This window comes from Brachypodium distachyon, chromosome 2 (assembly GCF_000005505.3).
Source record: "Brachypodium distachyon strain Bd21 chromosome 2, Brachypodium_distachyon_v3.0, whole genome shotgun sequence".
In the NCBI taxonomy this organism is placed as follows: domain Eukaryota; kingdom Viridiplantae; phylum Streptophyta; class Magnoliopsida; order Poales; family Poaceae; genus Brachypodium; species Brachypodium distachyon.
In genome coordinates this window covers 41,211,345-41,227,361 of record NC_016132.3, presented here as the reverse complement: position 1 = coordinate 41,227,361, position 16,017 = coordinate 41,211,345, and the positions used below count along the sequence as shown (strand labels likewise).

Below are 16,017 nucleotides of genomic sequence, written 5' to 3'. Positions count from 1 at the left end.
CGTGCGGTCCTGCGAATCAGGATGACGTCGGGATCTCATCAAATTATGGTACGAACGAGTAATCCAACACGGGCCCAGATTTCCATGGGCTGCTTCTTGCTTTTTGATTTTGGGCCGAACCGGACACGGAGCCCATTAGACTCTCCCTTCTCCGAGGTCCGAGACTCCGAGCTCTCTCTCTTCTCCGTTTCCTCATCCACTCTCCAGTCTCCATTGGTACAACTCCCCGCCCCCGGTCTTCATTTTTACTGGCAAAGCAACCGAACCCGCCCGGCCGCCCGCTCCTACAGGGATGCTGCTCCCTACACTCTTTGGCGGCTACCTCACCGCCTCCCCACCATCCTTACCAGCCCCAACGGCAACAGCGACCCGGAGCACACGACTCCCCTCTCGCCTCAGGCCCTCCTCCCGCCTCGTCGCCCGCCGAAGCGCCGCAGGTCCCGGGGAGACGGTACACGCAACGGCCGCAGAGGAGGAGGAGCAGGAGTTGAAAGAGCTCGAGGAGGAAGGGCTCCCCAGGAGGGGGCAGTATGGGGAGCAGGATGACCACGACCATGACCCCGAGATTGCCGACATTATGGGTGACTACTTCGACGACCCAAAGAAAGCCCAGTCACGTGTGAGCGAGCATTTCTTTCTTTTCACCTTCTCCGGTACCGCCCCCTTCTTCTATGCCTTTGTCGACCTTCTAATGTTGGGTTGGTCTGGTGTTTCTTTTGTCGGGCAGATGGAGGAGAGGATAAAGACGAAGCGGCACAAGATCGTGCAGGCCAAGACCGGCTCACCCAATCCCATGAAGGTCGTCTTCAACAAGTAATCCTAACTTCCATACTGTCCTACATGCAACATGTGTACAAGATGTAGGAGTATGTTGTAATTAGCTAGTAGCGCTACTTGATAATTCAAAATCTTTTTGCTTCAGATAATTCACCACCTTTCCATTTGAAATACTTTATGTAAGCAAATTTTCGGATTATTTTATTACTTGTTAATGTAATTAATTTGTGCTTATGTTGCTTGTGCTAGATTTGATTTCTCCAATTCGTACATATGGTTCGAGTTCTACAATGCTTTATTGCCAAAAGATGTGAAGTTAATTGGTGATGTGAGTTTTTTCCCTCAAAATCGAATATGCATGGCGTCAAGAAGTTTGTATATAGAGAATATATTACAGAATTGCAATTTTCCTTTTTATCACAATTGCAGGCTTTGCGATCATGGCATATAGTTGGTCGCCTTGGTGGGTGCAATTCTATGAATATGCAGGTATCTACTGTACTGGATATCCTAGATCCCTTTTGAAGCTTATACAAAGCAAATTCTTTGTTTTCTTGATCATATCATTCAAATATAGGGATGCCATGATATGGGGCTCCTTTTATTAGCAAATTATAGGGCGTATGTCATTTTGAAACCGGTAAAACTAAAAGACCATAAATGGCTCACCAGTCAATTAAGTCATACTATTCACTTTCACTATCCCATGGTGTGTGCCAAAGTAACAAACACAAACATGATGCAATAACTAAGTTCTGATCCTGTCTTGCATAGTTGCATACTGTGGTATGTGGTAACCTAACTTGAGTTCTTTTATTGGACTTTTGTACTTTGCAGTTATCGCAGTTGAGCTTAGATAGTAAAAGGCCAACTTATGATGCTCTTGAAGCAGCAAATGCAACTCCAACATCCTTTTACAACATTGGTGATCTTGAGATTCAAGATAATCTAGCACGTGTCTGGTGTGTATTCTTTCTCTGGCCCTTTTTAGTTCTTACAAACTGTTTCATGTTGACATGCGAATTTTGATTGGGTGACTTATTGACCAAGTTGTCATTGCACAGTACGTTTCCATGACTTAAACCATCTTGCTTTACGTCATTTTTCATTAGTGATATCGTCGCTTGTTTTTATAAGCAAGATGTTAAAAAAAAACATGGAAGCAATTCTCAACGTAAAGACCATTCAGTCTGAGTTTAATTTTCAGAAACCAGTTATTGTGACCTATGATTTGTGAACAAATTTGGTTGGCATTCAATAATCGGCCACAGCACTTTGACTGTAAAATAAATCAGAAAAAACACTACTATCATTTAAGACAAGCATCCGAATTGTATGGTTTTCTAGAGATCACTATTTTTATGTCATTGTAACTTTGTGCAACATCTACTGGAAGACAGATACCAGGTTTTTCATGTGTTCCTTAAATTAAAATACATCTTTCAAACATATAGTATTGCACATCTTATACTTGTTCAAGTTGTAAATACATTCACATCAATCATGACTCTTTGCTTTGATCTTATTGATCTCCACAGGGTAGACATTGGTATTCAAGATCCACTGCTTTTGGACATCCTGCTGAATTCATTAACCACCATAAATTCAGAGTAAAGAATCTGAACTTTCAACTTGTCACCATTTCTCATTGGTGTTGTAGTGTAATTTCAATAGAGTGATGGAATTGGATAATTACATATACTTAACATTGTGTTTATCCCTCTGTTTTTCTGTTTTGCATGCCTCGTAAAAGTGAAATCTGAGAAATACTGATTTGGATCATGTGGTGTGGCATTCGCTGAACAAATTGAAATGGAATGAAAGGCAATAGTTCTTACCTAGACATCTCTATAGGGGGTCCTTATAACCTGTCGTACAGGAACACTGCATGTTTGTTGCATGGCCCACACTAACATTTACAAAATCTGCCGCACAAAAAAAAAAGAAGTGAAGCGATCGTAGTTCCTGCTTCGTATAGAAGTTTTTTGCTATGGTATGGTTTTTGAATTTCCAGAAGAAGCTATTTTCAGTTCCCTCTCCCTGGAGAACACACAACCTGAAGTTCTGTTAGTTGTGAAAATCTTCAATGCTACGGCAAATTTTAGTTAAGTGTTATTTCTTCAATGATGCAGTGTCCACAATCCTCTCCCTGGAGAACCCTTATTTCATTGCTAATTCTCTTACTCCTATTAAAAATTGGTTAGTGCACTGCCTGTAAGTAATGGCAGCTAATGCTATGGCAATTACCCATAAAGCAACTCATTTACGCCACCTGACAATGGAAGCTATATTAATTGATCTGTTTCTTCACTGACGTGGCACTCATGGTTGTTTAGTGTGAATAGCAAGCAGGTGTCTAAATTCTTGTTCATCTTAATATTTAATATGGAATATTGTAATTAATTGGCCTGTCAGTTCCCCAGGTTGTACATTCTTAAACCTATTCAACAGATAAGTTCAAGCCACTGATGGAGCTATTACACAGTATGTAGGAAATTGTTGGGAAACTACTGTTGATCATGTACGGGATATATATACATGATTATATGCAATACATGTATAGGCATTCACTTGCAGCATAAGGCCCAGTGTGTGGGGCTCATCTGAAAGCACTTCTGGTAAGGTGCATCACTAGTGGCGAACATGTGTATTACTCGGCATGGCTTAGGAAATATTATTTGAGAAAATGGGATTGAAGTTGCTGAGAAAACCCATCTATGGTTACCTCTTTTCTTTTGCTCAATTTGGGGCTTGTTTTGCAAGAATGACAAGGATTGGCTGCATTTGAACTAATCTAGTGTTTATTACTGTATCCATGTACACAAGGACAGCACAATCTTATTCAAATTTTCATTCTCTGCAGTCATCTGGGCATTAAGCAAGTACAGTTTGGAGGGTCAGAGTTCATGAGCTGGAGCGACAGCCTGAATACTGAAGAAGCTGGGTGCAGTGTCCACAAGATTTAGAAAGCATATTCCAGCGGTTGTACAAGCAACTACATTTGCTACAGTGAGAATCCAACAATGGAGTTACCGAAGCATGCTTCACATGAGCTTGTGCCTTGAGACACTGTTGATCTTGCAAATGAAAAGAAATGGTCACGGCGACACCATCACTAAGCATGAAAGATGTCAATCTCTGTGCAAATAACTTGGGTTTGGAAGGGGTCCCAATTGCTAATTCAGCGCTGATGCCACTGGATACCAAGAACTGGATCTGAATACTTGAAACATCTTGGCCCGGTTCATGCACTAAAATGCACATGGTTCATCTGTGTTCCTCTAGCTAGAGGAAATATAATGATGATTTTAGTATGGTCGCTGACCATAGCATAGCCTGTCAAACAACACCATGTAATCCTCTGAACAGAGTCTGATTCCCAGTTATTACGTAGGAATACTAGATTTGGTTTGGTCTTCGAACATTTGCGCGAGGCTCACTTTCGAATACTCAAATCTCGTCACCAAACTTGTAATTTTTGGCCAAATAACTCAACCGGGGAAAATAACTTTCAAAAATAAAACTTGTAAATTTGGGCCAAATGAAATAAGTCATCCTGACAACTTTGCTTACACTTAGAGATGTTGAGGCAGAACGGAACCGTTTGATAGCCTTTTCTTTCTCACTTGATTTTATTTTAGACTTGGGCGTGTCGAGATAGAAGTAAAACCCATTCAATAACCCTTAGCTGTTCTTATTCTGTTTTATTTTTAAGATGAGCTCGGGTTCAAATGAGACCTGGAGAAAAAATATTTCTGATGCGCGAGAGAGTTCCCAAAAGTTAGAGCAAGTACATGGATGTGTTTTATGTGTAGCTACTTGCTAATCTAACTTGCTACATCCTCCTGATCTTGACTTGCTCTATGCAAAAAAAAAAGGGGGGGTTGGAGCAAGCATTCTTGGTTTGTTGTCATTGAAGTGGCGATCGAAGTTGACTATACGCTTCTAATATTCGCAGCTGCTCTTATCGATTTCGATCAAATCAGCATACTTCTCCCTCACGCCTCATTCTCCTCTACCGCTCTGTAGCTTCGCGTTCCTTCTCTACGTACCGCCTCAGACCAATCCTCCATCGCCAGCGGAGAGCGGACGGCGGCGAGGTCGCTATCTCATTGTTCCTCTCCTTGCCTTGGAAAGGAAACGATCAATGTCAACAATGAATAAAGATTACAAAACGAGATTCAATTATTCCGTTGGATCAACGAGCAGGATTAGCTATTCTTGGCAAATAAAACAAATTAAGTCATAAATATTCATGGGTGGGTGCACCCAGTAACACAGCTCGAACAATTAAATCAAAGAATTTCAGTCTACAGAATGGAGATAATCAAGCAAGAAAAATAAAATACATCATTTTCTCTCAGAAATGGGAGCTCGGAAGAAGGAAGAAAGAATAGCTATCAAGCTCTAGGGAATCAATCAATCACATATTCTTCACACGCTACCGAGGAGGTTCTTAGTCAAGCTTAACTCTTTCACGGGGGCGGCTGCTGCTCAGGCCTTGCGCCGCCGAGGCCAGACTTGGACCTGGGCGTGGCGCCGGCGCTCCCGCCGGACGACCTCGGCGAGCCGAAGCTGAGCTGGCGCGCGTAGGCGACGACGGCCTTGGCCCACTTCCTGATCTGGCCCTTGAGCTTGCCGGCGTCCACGTCCCTCAGCGGGCCCGGCCCGATGCTGAGATCCAGCCCCGAGAAGCACCTCGCGTACCGCCGCTGATCAGCAGCCTTCTTCCCGGCGCCGCTCTCCTTGCGCTGCACCACGGCGCCTTCGCCTTCGCCCCCGCCGCTGTCTCGTCCCTCGAGTAATTCCTCCTCGGCCTTCCGCGACGGCGAAGACGGCGACTTGTTCTTGCCTACCGACATCGATCGATCAAAGACTGCTGCGCGCGCGCGTCTTTGCTGAATTATCAACTGGCGAAAACGTGCTAAGGTTTTGGTCTGGTCTCTTTCTCAGCTGCCTTGTGAGGAGGAGGGATTATATATGTACTACTCGTATCATGTGGTAGCTAGCGCAGGCGCATGCGTGGTGGGCGAGGACAAGTGCGTGCTAGGTCGTTACTCGTTGCTGTGACGTGCGAGGTTGCTTCTATCGCTGTTCCGCCGTGTATAGGTTTGATTAGTTTGCGCTTAATATTCGGTCCCATATATATTCCCACGGGGTTTGAACGAAGGAGGGAGGGAGGGAGCTATGGAATGGAATATGCATGGGCACCATCGATCCTCCGCAGACTCTTCAAGATGAGAACGACTTTTTTATTGTGTATAGATAAGCTTAAAATGACCGTAGTTCGTCCTTGACTTGCTAGCCAGTGAGTAATGACCTTGCTAATCTCCGACCGACCAACTGCAACTCTTGCGATAGATTGATATGGTCAAAACTAGCGTTGGCTAGCTAGCTTACACGGTTACGCCAGTGTGCGTGGGTGCAGGAGTCCCACACTCGTCAGCTATGCATGCTTGTGCGGTATGTTAAGCATGCGGCTACGAGCTTCTCTGCCTAACCTGAAAAACCAAATAAATCCGGATTATAAATGATAATTATGTGCAAAGCAAATCTTAATGATCGATGATCAGCCTGCCGGGGTCATACCAAGGACCGTCCTACATGCTTCACCACAACAAGAACAACGAGTACCTCCCGGACTGCCGGACAAGGTTAGTAATGATCTTTTCCGTGTTAACCAGGACTGTAAATTTAGAGAGAATTTCATATTTGCCATGGAATTTGTCCGTATGTCCAAATGCCACTAAGAATTCGCATGTCTAAATATGCCACCCAAAATTTGCATGAAGTACAAATATGCTACTACCGTTAGTTGACCGTTGGTTGACCGTCAGGTAAGAGATGAAAAAACAATTTTATCCCTATGTTGTACTCCCTCCTTCCCAATTTAAGTGTCATTTTAGGATTTTAAATATTTTCTAGGTTAAGTGTCGTATTAGGAGCAATCTACTGCATGACCGAATAAAAGCTTTGGCATTAACGATTTGCATGCAGCGATTAAAGCTCTGATTAGTGACAACGCATGCGGTGGTTATTTCCCAAGCAACATTAAAACGTAAACAGGTCAAAAATTGCATGCGGCTACATGTAGCAATTAAGCCCGTAATTACAACCACAACAGCCTTTTTGTTTTGTTTTTTCTGACCAATGGATCCATTGTTTTTTCTGACCAATGGATCCAGGGGTATTTCGGTCAATATGAAATTGACTTAACGGTCAACTGTTGCTCAACTAACGTTAGTGGCATGTTTGTACTCCATGCAAATTTTGAGTGCCATATTTAAAAATAGACAAATTCTCAATGACATTTGGACATACGGACAAATTCTCAACGGCAAATATGAAATTCTCTCTAAATTTAGGGGTCTGATAAAATCCCAAACTTGCCGATCGGTCTAACGTCGAGAAGTCCAGAACAGAGAAGGAATAGGTGGTCCGCACGAAAGGATTAGCTGCCGGCTCCAGAACTGCCATCTCAGATTAGGTTTTCATCCGGTAACCCCATTTCTTCCGACGTAACTTCAATTAGTACTATATTTTCTTCTTTTAGAACCTTCAAACAACCACAAGTGTACATCACTTAATCCTCAAGTTTGGCAAACAAAATAAATGTTGCGCAGTCTGGATAAAGCAAAACTATATTTCTAATTAATGAAACAAACAATAATTCAAAATTGCAGCAATGTTTTTGCTGGAGGATTTCCAGAGAGCTTTCACAACGTATCATTGTGATTGATGTACAAATTATAGCCCATAAAATTGAGCTTACAAACAACCTCTGCTCCAGAGACTGCTCCCTTTTTACCCCTTCTTTTTTGAAGAATAGTCTTCGCATTTTCTGCTATGCTGGTTCTTTCTGGGGAACGGAGTTCTTCTGATGTTTCAAAAATACCTGGGGTCAAACCATCAGACAATCTCAATTTTAAGTGATTACTTTAGGTCCTCTTTTTCTTTGACTTGGATTTACCACTATCTGTTCCTTTCCTTTTCGATTTTTCCATTTCTTTACGCTTCTCTTTCTTGTCAGCACTTGTCTTGCTGGATTTTACACTAATAACTCCGCTTGCAGACAACTTCCCATTCTGCAGGGCCTTCTCAACCTCGAAGTCGTCATTGTCAATTGCATACTTGTGCAGAATCTTCGGATCCACAGTAGCTTCATCTGCAGCTCTTCTCTTTTCCTATGTTAGGCCCACAACAAAGGTTACCAAAGGCAGCACAGTGGGGAAAATCGTATGTTTGTAAGAGTTAAGATCCATTAGATCATAATTTAGCAATGTGGCGCTGTATCAACGAAATCTCACCTTCACTTCCTCAGCTGCCTCATCAAGGTCCTCATCCATTGATCTGCTCAGAGGGGCCATTTCAATCTGAATACAACAGAATATAGCACAAAAAGGTCAAAGCATGAAGTTGATAGAAAGGCCATGCACAACGTCTGATGTGTTTATCCTTGCTTGCATGCTGATCAATATAAAATGATTGCAAATAACAAAATAGAACAACTTTCTTTGCATACTTCCTTAAGTCGCGGTAAGGTTGCTTCTATTTCTTTTCCTGCGGTGTTATGAAGGTAACCATATAACTTCTTCATTGTCTTGATGAAATTAGACAGAACTTGTTCTCTTTCTATCCCAAGTTCCTCCTGTCAATATAGAAACCACAAGAATAATTGTCAACCATTTGGATGACAATTTCAAATATGCTGTCTTTGCTTGGAATAAAGTTGAGTACCTTTGTAGCACTTATGTCTTTGTCCTGCAGACCCATACAGAATAAAACAGAAGCCTGGGCACCATGTAGGGTCACAGGAAGCTTCTCTGAGAAGTACTCATGTGCAAGGATAGGGACAAGATCCAGAATCTACAAAACCAAAACACTGAAATTTTGGAAAGGCGCCTTGCACAGATAACCATATATAGGCTTCTAACAGAGTTTTATACCGCATAAAGAAATCAGTCAATCAACTTACATGTTTGCTTGAAAATACACATTTCGCAACACAGAGATAAGCTATACAGGACGCAAAGAAGATAACAACCTCAGATCAAACCAACAAAGCTAAAATTGTGGACAACTAGATAACAACAGTCATATAAATGTAATAATAACTAAGCACATGAGGATCCATAATTTGCAGCGTGGGTAAGAAGAGCAAGCAAACTGCCAGAGGTTGGTTAAGTTGCTGAGGACCAGTAAGGAATATGTCGACAGGTACTAGATAAGGAACATATTGTGACAGGTACATTAAAAAATAGAGATCCTTCATATTGTTTCATCAAAACTCTTACCAGATGATAGTCGACCAAATTGTTGGAATATGCTTCTAGCCGCTTCATGTCATGTGGGGTTAATACGTCTTTCAATAACTTCGAGGTAATATTGGTATCATAGTCTGAGGGCTCATGATGTGAAAAATCTATTTTGGAAGCCAAAACACTGGAAATATGAAAAACAAACATAATTAGAAAACTTGCGTTTTTGCCCAAAAAAAAAAACACCCCAGAAGGTTAGACATACCTCATTGCAAGCTTAAAGTTCAGATGCCGAAAAGATGTTCCCAAAAGCCGTCTGAATCTATGTCTGAAATCTGAAAATACCATATTGAAATTTAACTAGTTCAATAACGGTATGCTACTTAACAAAAAAAATAACATGCTCTAAAACAAAAGAAAGAAATACTAGCTCACACACCAATCTATTTGACCTGTTGTACGCAGCTAAAAAACCAATGAGCTGATCAAACTGAAATCTAAGAGTACATCAAACAAAACCCATGCCATACCTTGATAAAATGGTTCCAAAAAGTCACACTTGTTTGACACATTAGCTTCAATGTCATCACAATTTAAGGAGCTCAAGACCATACAAGTATGCTCACCAGTAACAGCACTCTAGAAACATAAAAGAAAATCAGTTAATGCAATAAAGAACAGAAGAAGGCGAGAACAAAGACCTCATGACGTAGCAGATCAGATTAGATAATTACTGGAATCTGTCCCACATAGAATGGGTAGAAGCTGTGCTTCCGCCAAAAACGGAAAAGCTCTTGTGTCAGCCCAAAAGAAACACCAAGGTAATGGAGCTTTTCAGGACGGCGGTCACGAAGATTAACAAGGAGTGGTGGAAGATTTGCCCTAGGTTTTATGCTCTCTTCTAGCAGTGAAGCCTGCAAGTGCACACGCAAAATTTGAATATGCTGTAACTGAAATGTATTTATTAAATTAAATATTGATTATGTGAAGCAAACAGATCATTAAATCATAAGCACATTGTCCACTATCATTACTGTTATTGCTTTCTTATATCACCAAACAGAAGGATGTGCAAAACACCAAACAAATGCAATACGAAAATATATTTGATAGTAGTCCTAATTATACTAGTTTGGTGTTGCATAGGTGGTTTTTTTGCCTATAAATTCGGTCAAAGTTGACAAAATTTGACTATGACAAACCCAAATGTACAGATATTTTGAAACGGAGTATAAAACTGGAAATTTGAGTTTAACTTAACATATTAAATCTAAACCAGCCTATAGAAATATTAACTAAGGATGGAGCAAGAGAAGTGTATTTATTATCCCAAGTTTATAATAGTTCAACTTTAATCCATGTCGCTATAAGATATCCCCCAAAAAAGAATAGAATAAATAGAGTAGTTTGTAAGAACCTTCTCTGCAGCTTCAGTAATCTTAATTTCGGGCTCTTCAACATCCTCCTTATCTTCAGCGAACGGTATAAATTTTCCTTGATAGTAGCTTTAAAATGCAAATTTAATATATATGTTAATAAATAGGAAAAGACTGAAAGAAAAAAAAAATCTGACAGTTGAGCATAGTGAACAAGTGCCACCATGGAGATCATTCACGCGAACTAATTGCCAATCAGGGAGGCTTAGAGTTTTGGGCAGATGGCACCAATAATTCCTAGATGGACCATAAAGAAGAGAAAGAATAATGACCTTGTTAGAAGGCTCACGGCGGCTGAACCATATCCAAGCTGCATTAAAAAAATAGAGGGCAATTAGAACATGGATAGTGATGTTAAAACAAGCAGAATAGTGTGCAACATAAAAGCAAAAAAAGCCTTACCCTCAGGGCACTTGGATGAACAGCAATTCGCACTATACGAGCTCCTGAGAGACTAGGAAATACATTGTCTTGAAACTGCTCACAAAATTTCCATGGTATTTGATCACCTGAAGGTGCATGCCCCTCATTTAGGCTTTTCATAGCTGATTTTTTAGATATTTGTCCTTCCAAACAGACCTGACAATTCCAAGTAAGTCTATTTAAAAGCAAGCTCCAACATCTCAAATTATTGTGACAAAACAGCATGACATTAGAATTTATCCTCATGCAATATGTTAAAATTGTTAACTGTGCACTCAAGAAACCAGCTAATGGCCCATCATCACAAGACAACTTCGAAATAAAGGAATGAAGTTCCTAACCTGGATAACACACAGAATATCGGGGAGCTGGTTTTTGGACTCATCGACAGGGCCTAATAAATAAGGAACACATGTCAATACAGCTTAATATTGTTACAATCTTGAACAGGCAATGGTCACCAAACAATTGGTACATACCAAGCAGTACAAACAGATGATGTGCTGGTGCATCAGCCATTAATTGCAAATCATTGGGTGAATTTTTGTAGTGTGAAGCCACATAAAGTGCCATCATCCGCTGAAAATAAAGATACAGTATAATATCCATTTTATGGACATGTAATGCAGTCATACTATTCATACTATTTTCATATCGGAACCAAATACAAAAGCATAAAGAAAATAGATGATATTAGTCCATACCTGCAAAAATACTTCACTCTCCTTGTGATATGAGAAAAGTGTATCCCGGTTGACATAATACAGCTCACAATCACCTGGGGGAGGTAGCCTAAAGAAAACCAAACTTGTTTGTTAAACTTGATCTATTTCCAAAAAGAATGCCGTAATGTGATAGAAGAGTACAATAAGATGCAAAAATCCGATGATGCTTACCTACTGATATTTGGAATGGAGTTTGCAAGATCCAAACAGAGTAACTCATTAAGCCAGGTCTCAATAGGATCACCACATGCATATCTAATGGATTCATTCAATTCAATTTTCTTAAACAGCCTACCTACAAGGGGGGAAACACAGAACAAATGTAAAGCATATAAACGTGCGGAAGGCTCTTTCGGAGGCAGTGCATTAATTTTTTTTAATGCACGCAGCTCTTCTTTAGATTAAACTAAAATGACTCTTACTGGAACTGGATCTGTCACTCGGAACAGATGGTTGGCTTTGAGACTCTAACTGCTGGAGGAGCTTCAGAGATAAGGATCGACCTGTTCCTTCATACCTTGAACATTGAAATATCAAGAATGATCAACCTCATGAATAGTGGTGCTAATGCTACAGTATTAGTTGAAGGTAAACATACCCATTGACAGTTGAGGACAGGAACACCAGGTATGGACCAAGTAAAGACTTAACAATAGGTAACGGAATAGCAGCAGCTTCATCGATGACAAGCAGTTCAACTTGAGAAAGCTTTGCATGATCTTGTGGTCTCAAATACTGCAAACGTTAGAAGCTTGTGAACCAGGTTCATTGATACCAAGCAAAGTGATTTTCAATGAGCAAATTAAGTCTGTCAAATAAGAGGAAACTAAAAAATTCTGGGGTCAGGTACAGATCCCTCAGCCTATGAACCAAATTGTGAAAGAAAATCAAAGGTACAAAGGGAGAAGGATGCGCTATAGCCCACAGCTTAGGTGAGGCTCATTTCGGGTTCCACCCTTGCTTAGGTATGAACCAAAACTGAATTTGCCATTGCACATAACCAGATATTACTACCTTCGTTTCACAATATAATCGTTTAAGATATTCACATAGCCTTCAAAGGAACAGTTTGGCCAACAAATTCAATTAAATATGTCTTTTTAAATAAAACTAAAATATACATTATGAAAGTATATTTCACGACAGATTATTTATTAATATAATTGTAGTGTTGTCGATGTCGGGTTTTAATGTGTATTAATGGTTTTATTACTATCACAGATTCAAAAAAAGACCTACATTTTGACACACGGGGAGTATCGAGTGATTACCATAGTACGATCATACGCCATACTAAAGAGCCATTAATACATGAATGTTTGACAAATTCCAGCTCAACAAATAGTACTACCTCCGCTCCGGTATAGCACGCCGTTCTCCGTTTGCACCCTAACCAAGGCTTGGCCTCGTTTAGCTCTCCTCTATGATTTATTTGCACAATTAATTGCGTCATAATTCCCATGTGGAACCATCTCAGCGCTGTATTGGGGGGAGAAAGCAGGACGTGCCTTTTTTTACCGGGAGGTAGGTGATTGATTGGTTAGCTCTTCCCGTAGTTACAGCAAAACGTTCCTACTTCTGCCCGTAATTAATTCACATAATTAAAGCATTGCCGTTTTTACAAGCCTTGATGGCTCTGAACCGAGATCGGCCCAGTAATCTGAAACTAGGATTTCTCAGAGAACAGCCCCATATACCGGAACGGAGGGAGTACCAGCCAAAAAATCACATGAGTGAATGTTCCATAAATAATAATTGTAAGTAATAACTGCAAGGATAGAGTAAGGTTTTCCAACCCTCAGAATCCCTTCAGTTGATGGGTTATTTAAAAGCAGATTACTCAACTATAACATATTACATATTTATGAACCATCAGATGTGATTTTTTTTTTTACTATGTTTGTTAGGCACTGCAGAATCCTGAGATGTCGATAATCAAACTACTTGCCACAATTTGGAGGGCAATTGTTTATCTTAAAGCAAGAGCAATTTTTAAGGATTTTCCTGGAAGAAGAATGCTTTTGTGTATAGACGCTGAAGAGGTGAAGTCAGCTTCTGGATGAAGCTAAGCACCCCTAAAGGACACCGAAGTGGTATGCAATGGTAATCAAGTATTTACCTGTATTGTTTGGCGATGTTGCTTATGAACATTTATCTGAATTGTTGCTTTCCTGAGTTCTGGATCTGCACTTTTCATCACATCATAATGCAAATGCTCCTGAAAAAGGGAAATGAGATATTTACATCTTGACAACCTTATATGTTTAAATTTTTATTAAACGGCAAATCAAGATAATGAACAGACACCTTGTACTCCAACGCATTTAATCCCTTGCACACAAAATCAAACAACGTCTTAAGATTCTCTGGACTTGGAGCTGTCACGAATATATTTGAATACCTAGAAAGCCATACCATTACCAATAATTAGCCAGCCTGAACATATGTAACAAAAAATTATCTTTGTTAAGTCAAGCATTACCCAGCAGCGATGGCTCCAGCAATAGCAAGACCAAGGGCAGCTGATTTCCCACGTCCACGAGAAGCAAGCAAAGCAACCGTGCTCCTCAAGGACTTGTCCAAAATAGAGTCAAGAAAATTGATGACAGCTTTACCCTGCACCCAGTTTTAAGTTTCAACACATGGCTGAGAATGATTGTGCTTGTCTAGGGAAGATTTGGATAGCATATATAAAAATAAACTGCACCTGATCCATTGTGAAGCATTTCCCAATTAAAGGACCAACCGGGAAATCTTCACGAAATTGATCTTTTAGGTCTTTCAACTCTCTCTCCCTTTCAGACAACCCCTCAGAATCCTAAACACATGTAGCCAAATTATATGAGTAAACTGACACGGCCAGGAGATTCATCACATTTTAGAATGCAAGGAACATTCATAAGAAAATATCAGGGGCATATGAAATAAAAAGAGTGAAAAAAATCATACCTCCTTGTTTGTAACGGGTTGTATAAATTTCATATGAGATGATACAGGCAAAATGTTGAGCTCATCATCCATCACAACACATGCTTTGCACAATGCTATGGACAACAAAAATCTCTCATTGAACCTTGCGGCTGCCAGAGTATGAGACTCCGTCCGGAACCTTTCATGGACATCCTGTTGGAACAGGAACAAATGTGACTTGGTATGTCTGAGCACTTGAGCAGGATGAAGAGGGGGCGCAAAAAAACTAATTGTAGTTATTGTAGCTAAAAAATATCTACATCTGCTGCCAAAAATGGGATCACACACATGTGAGTAAAAGTGAATGGCTTGCAACAGAGAATCAAGCTCACCATGACCATCGTATAGAGACTGGTTAGCGAGGAAAGTGAGCGGAGCAGCAGGATGATCAAACCACCACCCTCAACAGTCTCAATGGTTCTCGCGAGAAGGTTCGGCGTTAGCGCCTCAAAGTCCTACATTGCAAACACAAAGTAGTTTCAGTGACATGCAAGTACCATAGAAACATTAGAACCAAAACACAGAAGTCAAGCTTGAACCGATACTTCCATAAAAAAAGCCTGAACCGATACCTGAAGTATGCACATGCCGAATGTGTTTCCAAGAACCCTCTCGGAGTCCTTGTACAGGCAGTAGGTGATGTCTGAGGTCTCCACGAAGAGGGAGAATGGGTCGGCCTTCTCGGGGTCCATGAGCCCCCTCTGCATGAGCTTCTTTATCTGTTTGGCGCGCTTCTTCCTATGGCTATAGTATAATTCAAAAACAAAACAAAAAATGACCGGTCATCTCCAATTCTACAATGCAATCCAACAGCAGCGGCAACGCCATTGAGATGGTGGTAGGGTACCTGCTGATCTCGAGCTTGTTGCGGTAGCACCAGAGGACTGATGGGCGCGACTTGACGCGGGACTTGGAGAGCATGTAGTTGAGGTTGACGATCTGGTCGCGCGACTTGTCGCCGACGATGATGAACATGGAGCGCTGCCGCTGCCGCACGCCGTTCTCGATCAGCGTGCGTATCCGCTCGTCCACCTTCTTCCTCATCCTCGCTTCCGCCGCCGCCGCCGCTCGCCGGTTCTGTCTAGGGGTTTAGACGGGTCGTCGGCCTCGCGCGAATAGGGATTGGGAGCAGGGGTTTTGCTAGGGTTTTCCAACTGCCGGCCGGCGTCCGCCTGGTGATATGAACCAGAGAGGAAGCAAAGCAAGGGTGGCACGAGCGTGGACGGTCAGATCGGGGTAGGTTCGACGGTCCAGATCCCCTACCTTTCGCCGTGAGAGCGCTCTGCTGTGGATTGGGCTGGGCGACCGCGGCCCACAGTTGGGTAACGAGTTACAGCCCACATATTTGTGGGAGGTCTTCATTTCACAGGCCCGGCAAGGAGAGGGGCCTTTCGAACCTTACCGAGGGAGAGGAAGTCAGCCCAGCCG

At 41.4% G+C, this 16,017-nt stretch overlaps 3 protein-coding genes across 3 annotated transcripts; 1 reads left to right on the top strand and 2 right to left on the bottom strand.

Annotated features, from left to right (window-relative positions):
* The first annotated feature begins 175 nt into the window (after positions 1–175).
* Positions 176–4,201, top strand: LOC100834613. The gene is made up of 7 exons (XM_003569166.3): positions 176–619; positions 728–813; positions 1,027–1,105; positions 1,207–1,266; positions 1,615–1,739; positions 2,316–2,387; positions 3,641–4,201. Exons 1-7 carry the CDS (start codon positions 293–295, stop codon positions 3,741–3,743), a joined length of 852 nt encoding a protein of 283 aa, XP_003569214.1. The 5' UTR covers positions 176–292; the 3' UTR covers positions 3,744–4,201.
* A 743-nt stretch (positions 4,202–4,944) lies between these two features.
* Positions 4,945–5,878, bottom strand: LOC100828486. Its single transcript, XM_014898815.2, has one exon. It carries the CDS (start codon positions 5,637–5,639, stop codon positions 5,253–5,255), a length of 387 nt encoding a protein of 128 aa, XP_014754301.1. The 5' UTR covers positions 5,640–5,878; the 3' UTR covers positions 4,945–5,252.
* Positions 5,879–7,352: 1,474 nt separating this feature from the next.
* LOC100834315 (RNA cytidine acetyltransferase 1) lies at positions 7,353–15,763 on the bottom strand. The gene is made up of 25 exons (XM_003569165.4): positions 15,437–15,763; positions 15,162–15,333; positions 14,922–15,044; positions 14,569–14,742; positions 14,327–14,437; positions 14,102–14,235; positions 13,927–14,020; positions 13,739–13,837; positions 12,218–12,354; positions 12,042–12,136; positions 11,791–11,914; positions 11,599–11,686; positions 11,374–11,473; positions 11,236–11,288; positions 10,874–11,050; positions 10,744–10,781; positions 10,453–10,540; positions 9,770–9,949; positions 9,566–9,674; positions 9,301–9,370; positions 9,072–9,219; positions 8,515–8,643; positions 8,300–8,425; positions 8,085–8,150; positions 7,353–7,961 (listed from the first exon to the last, which is right to left on the bottom strand). The coding sequence occupies exons 1-25, from the start codon at positions 15,631–15,633 to the stop codon at positions 7,716–7,718; spliced, it is 3,078 nt and encodes a 1,025-aa protein (XP_003569213.1). The 5' UTR covers positions 15,634–15,763; the 3' UTR covers positions 7,353–7,715.
* Positions 15,764–16,017: the final 254 nt, after the last annotated feature.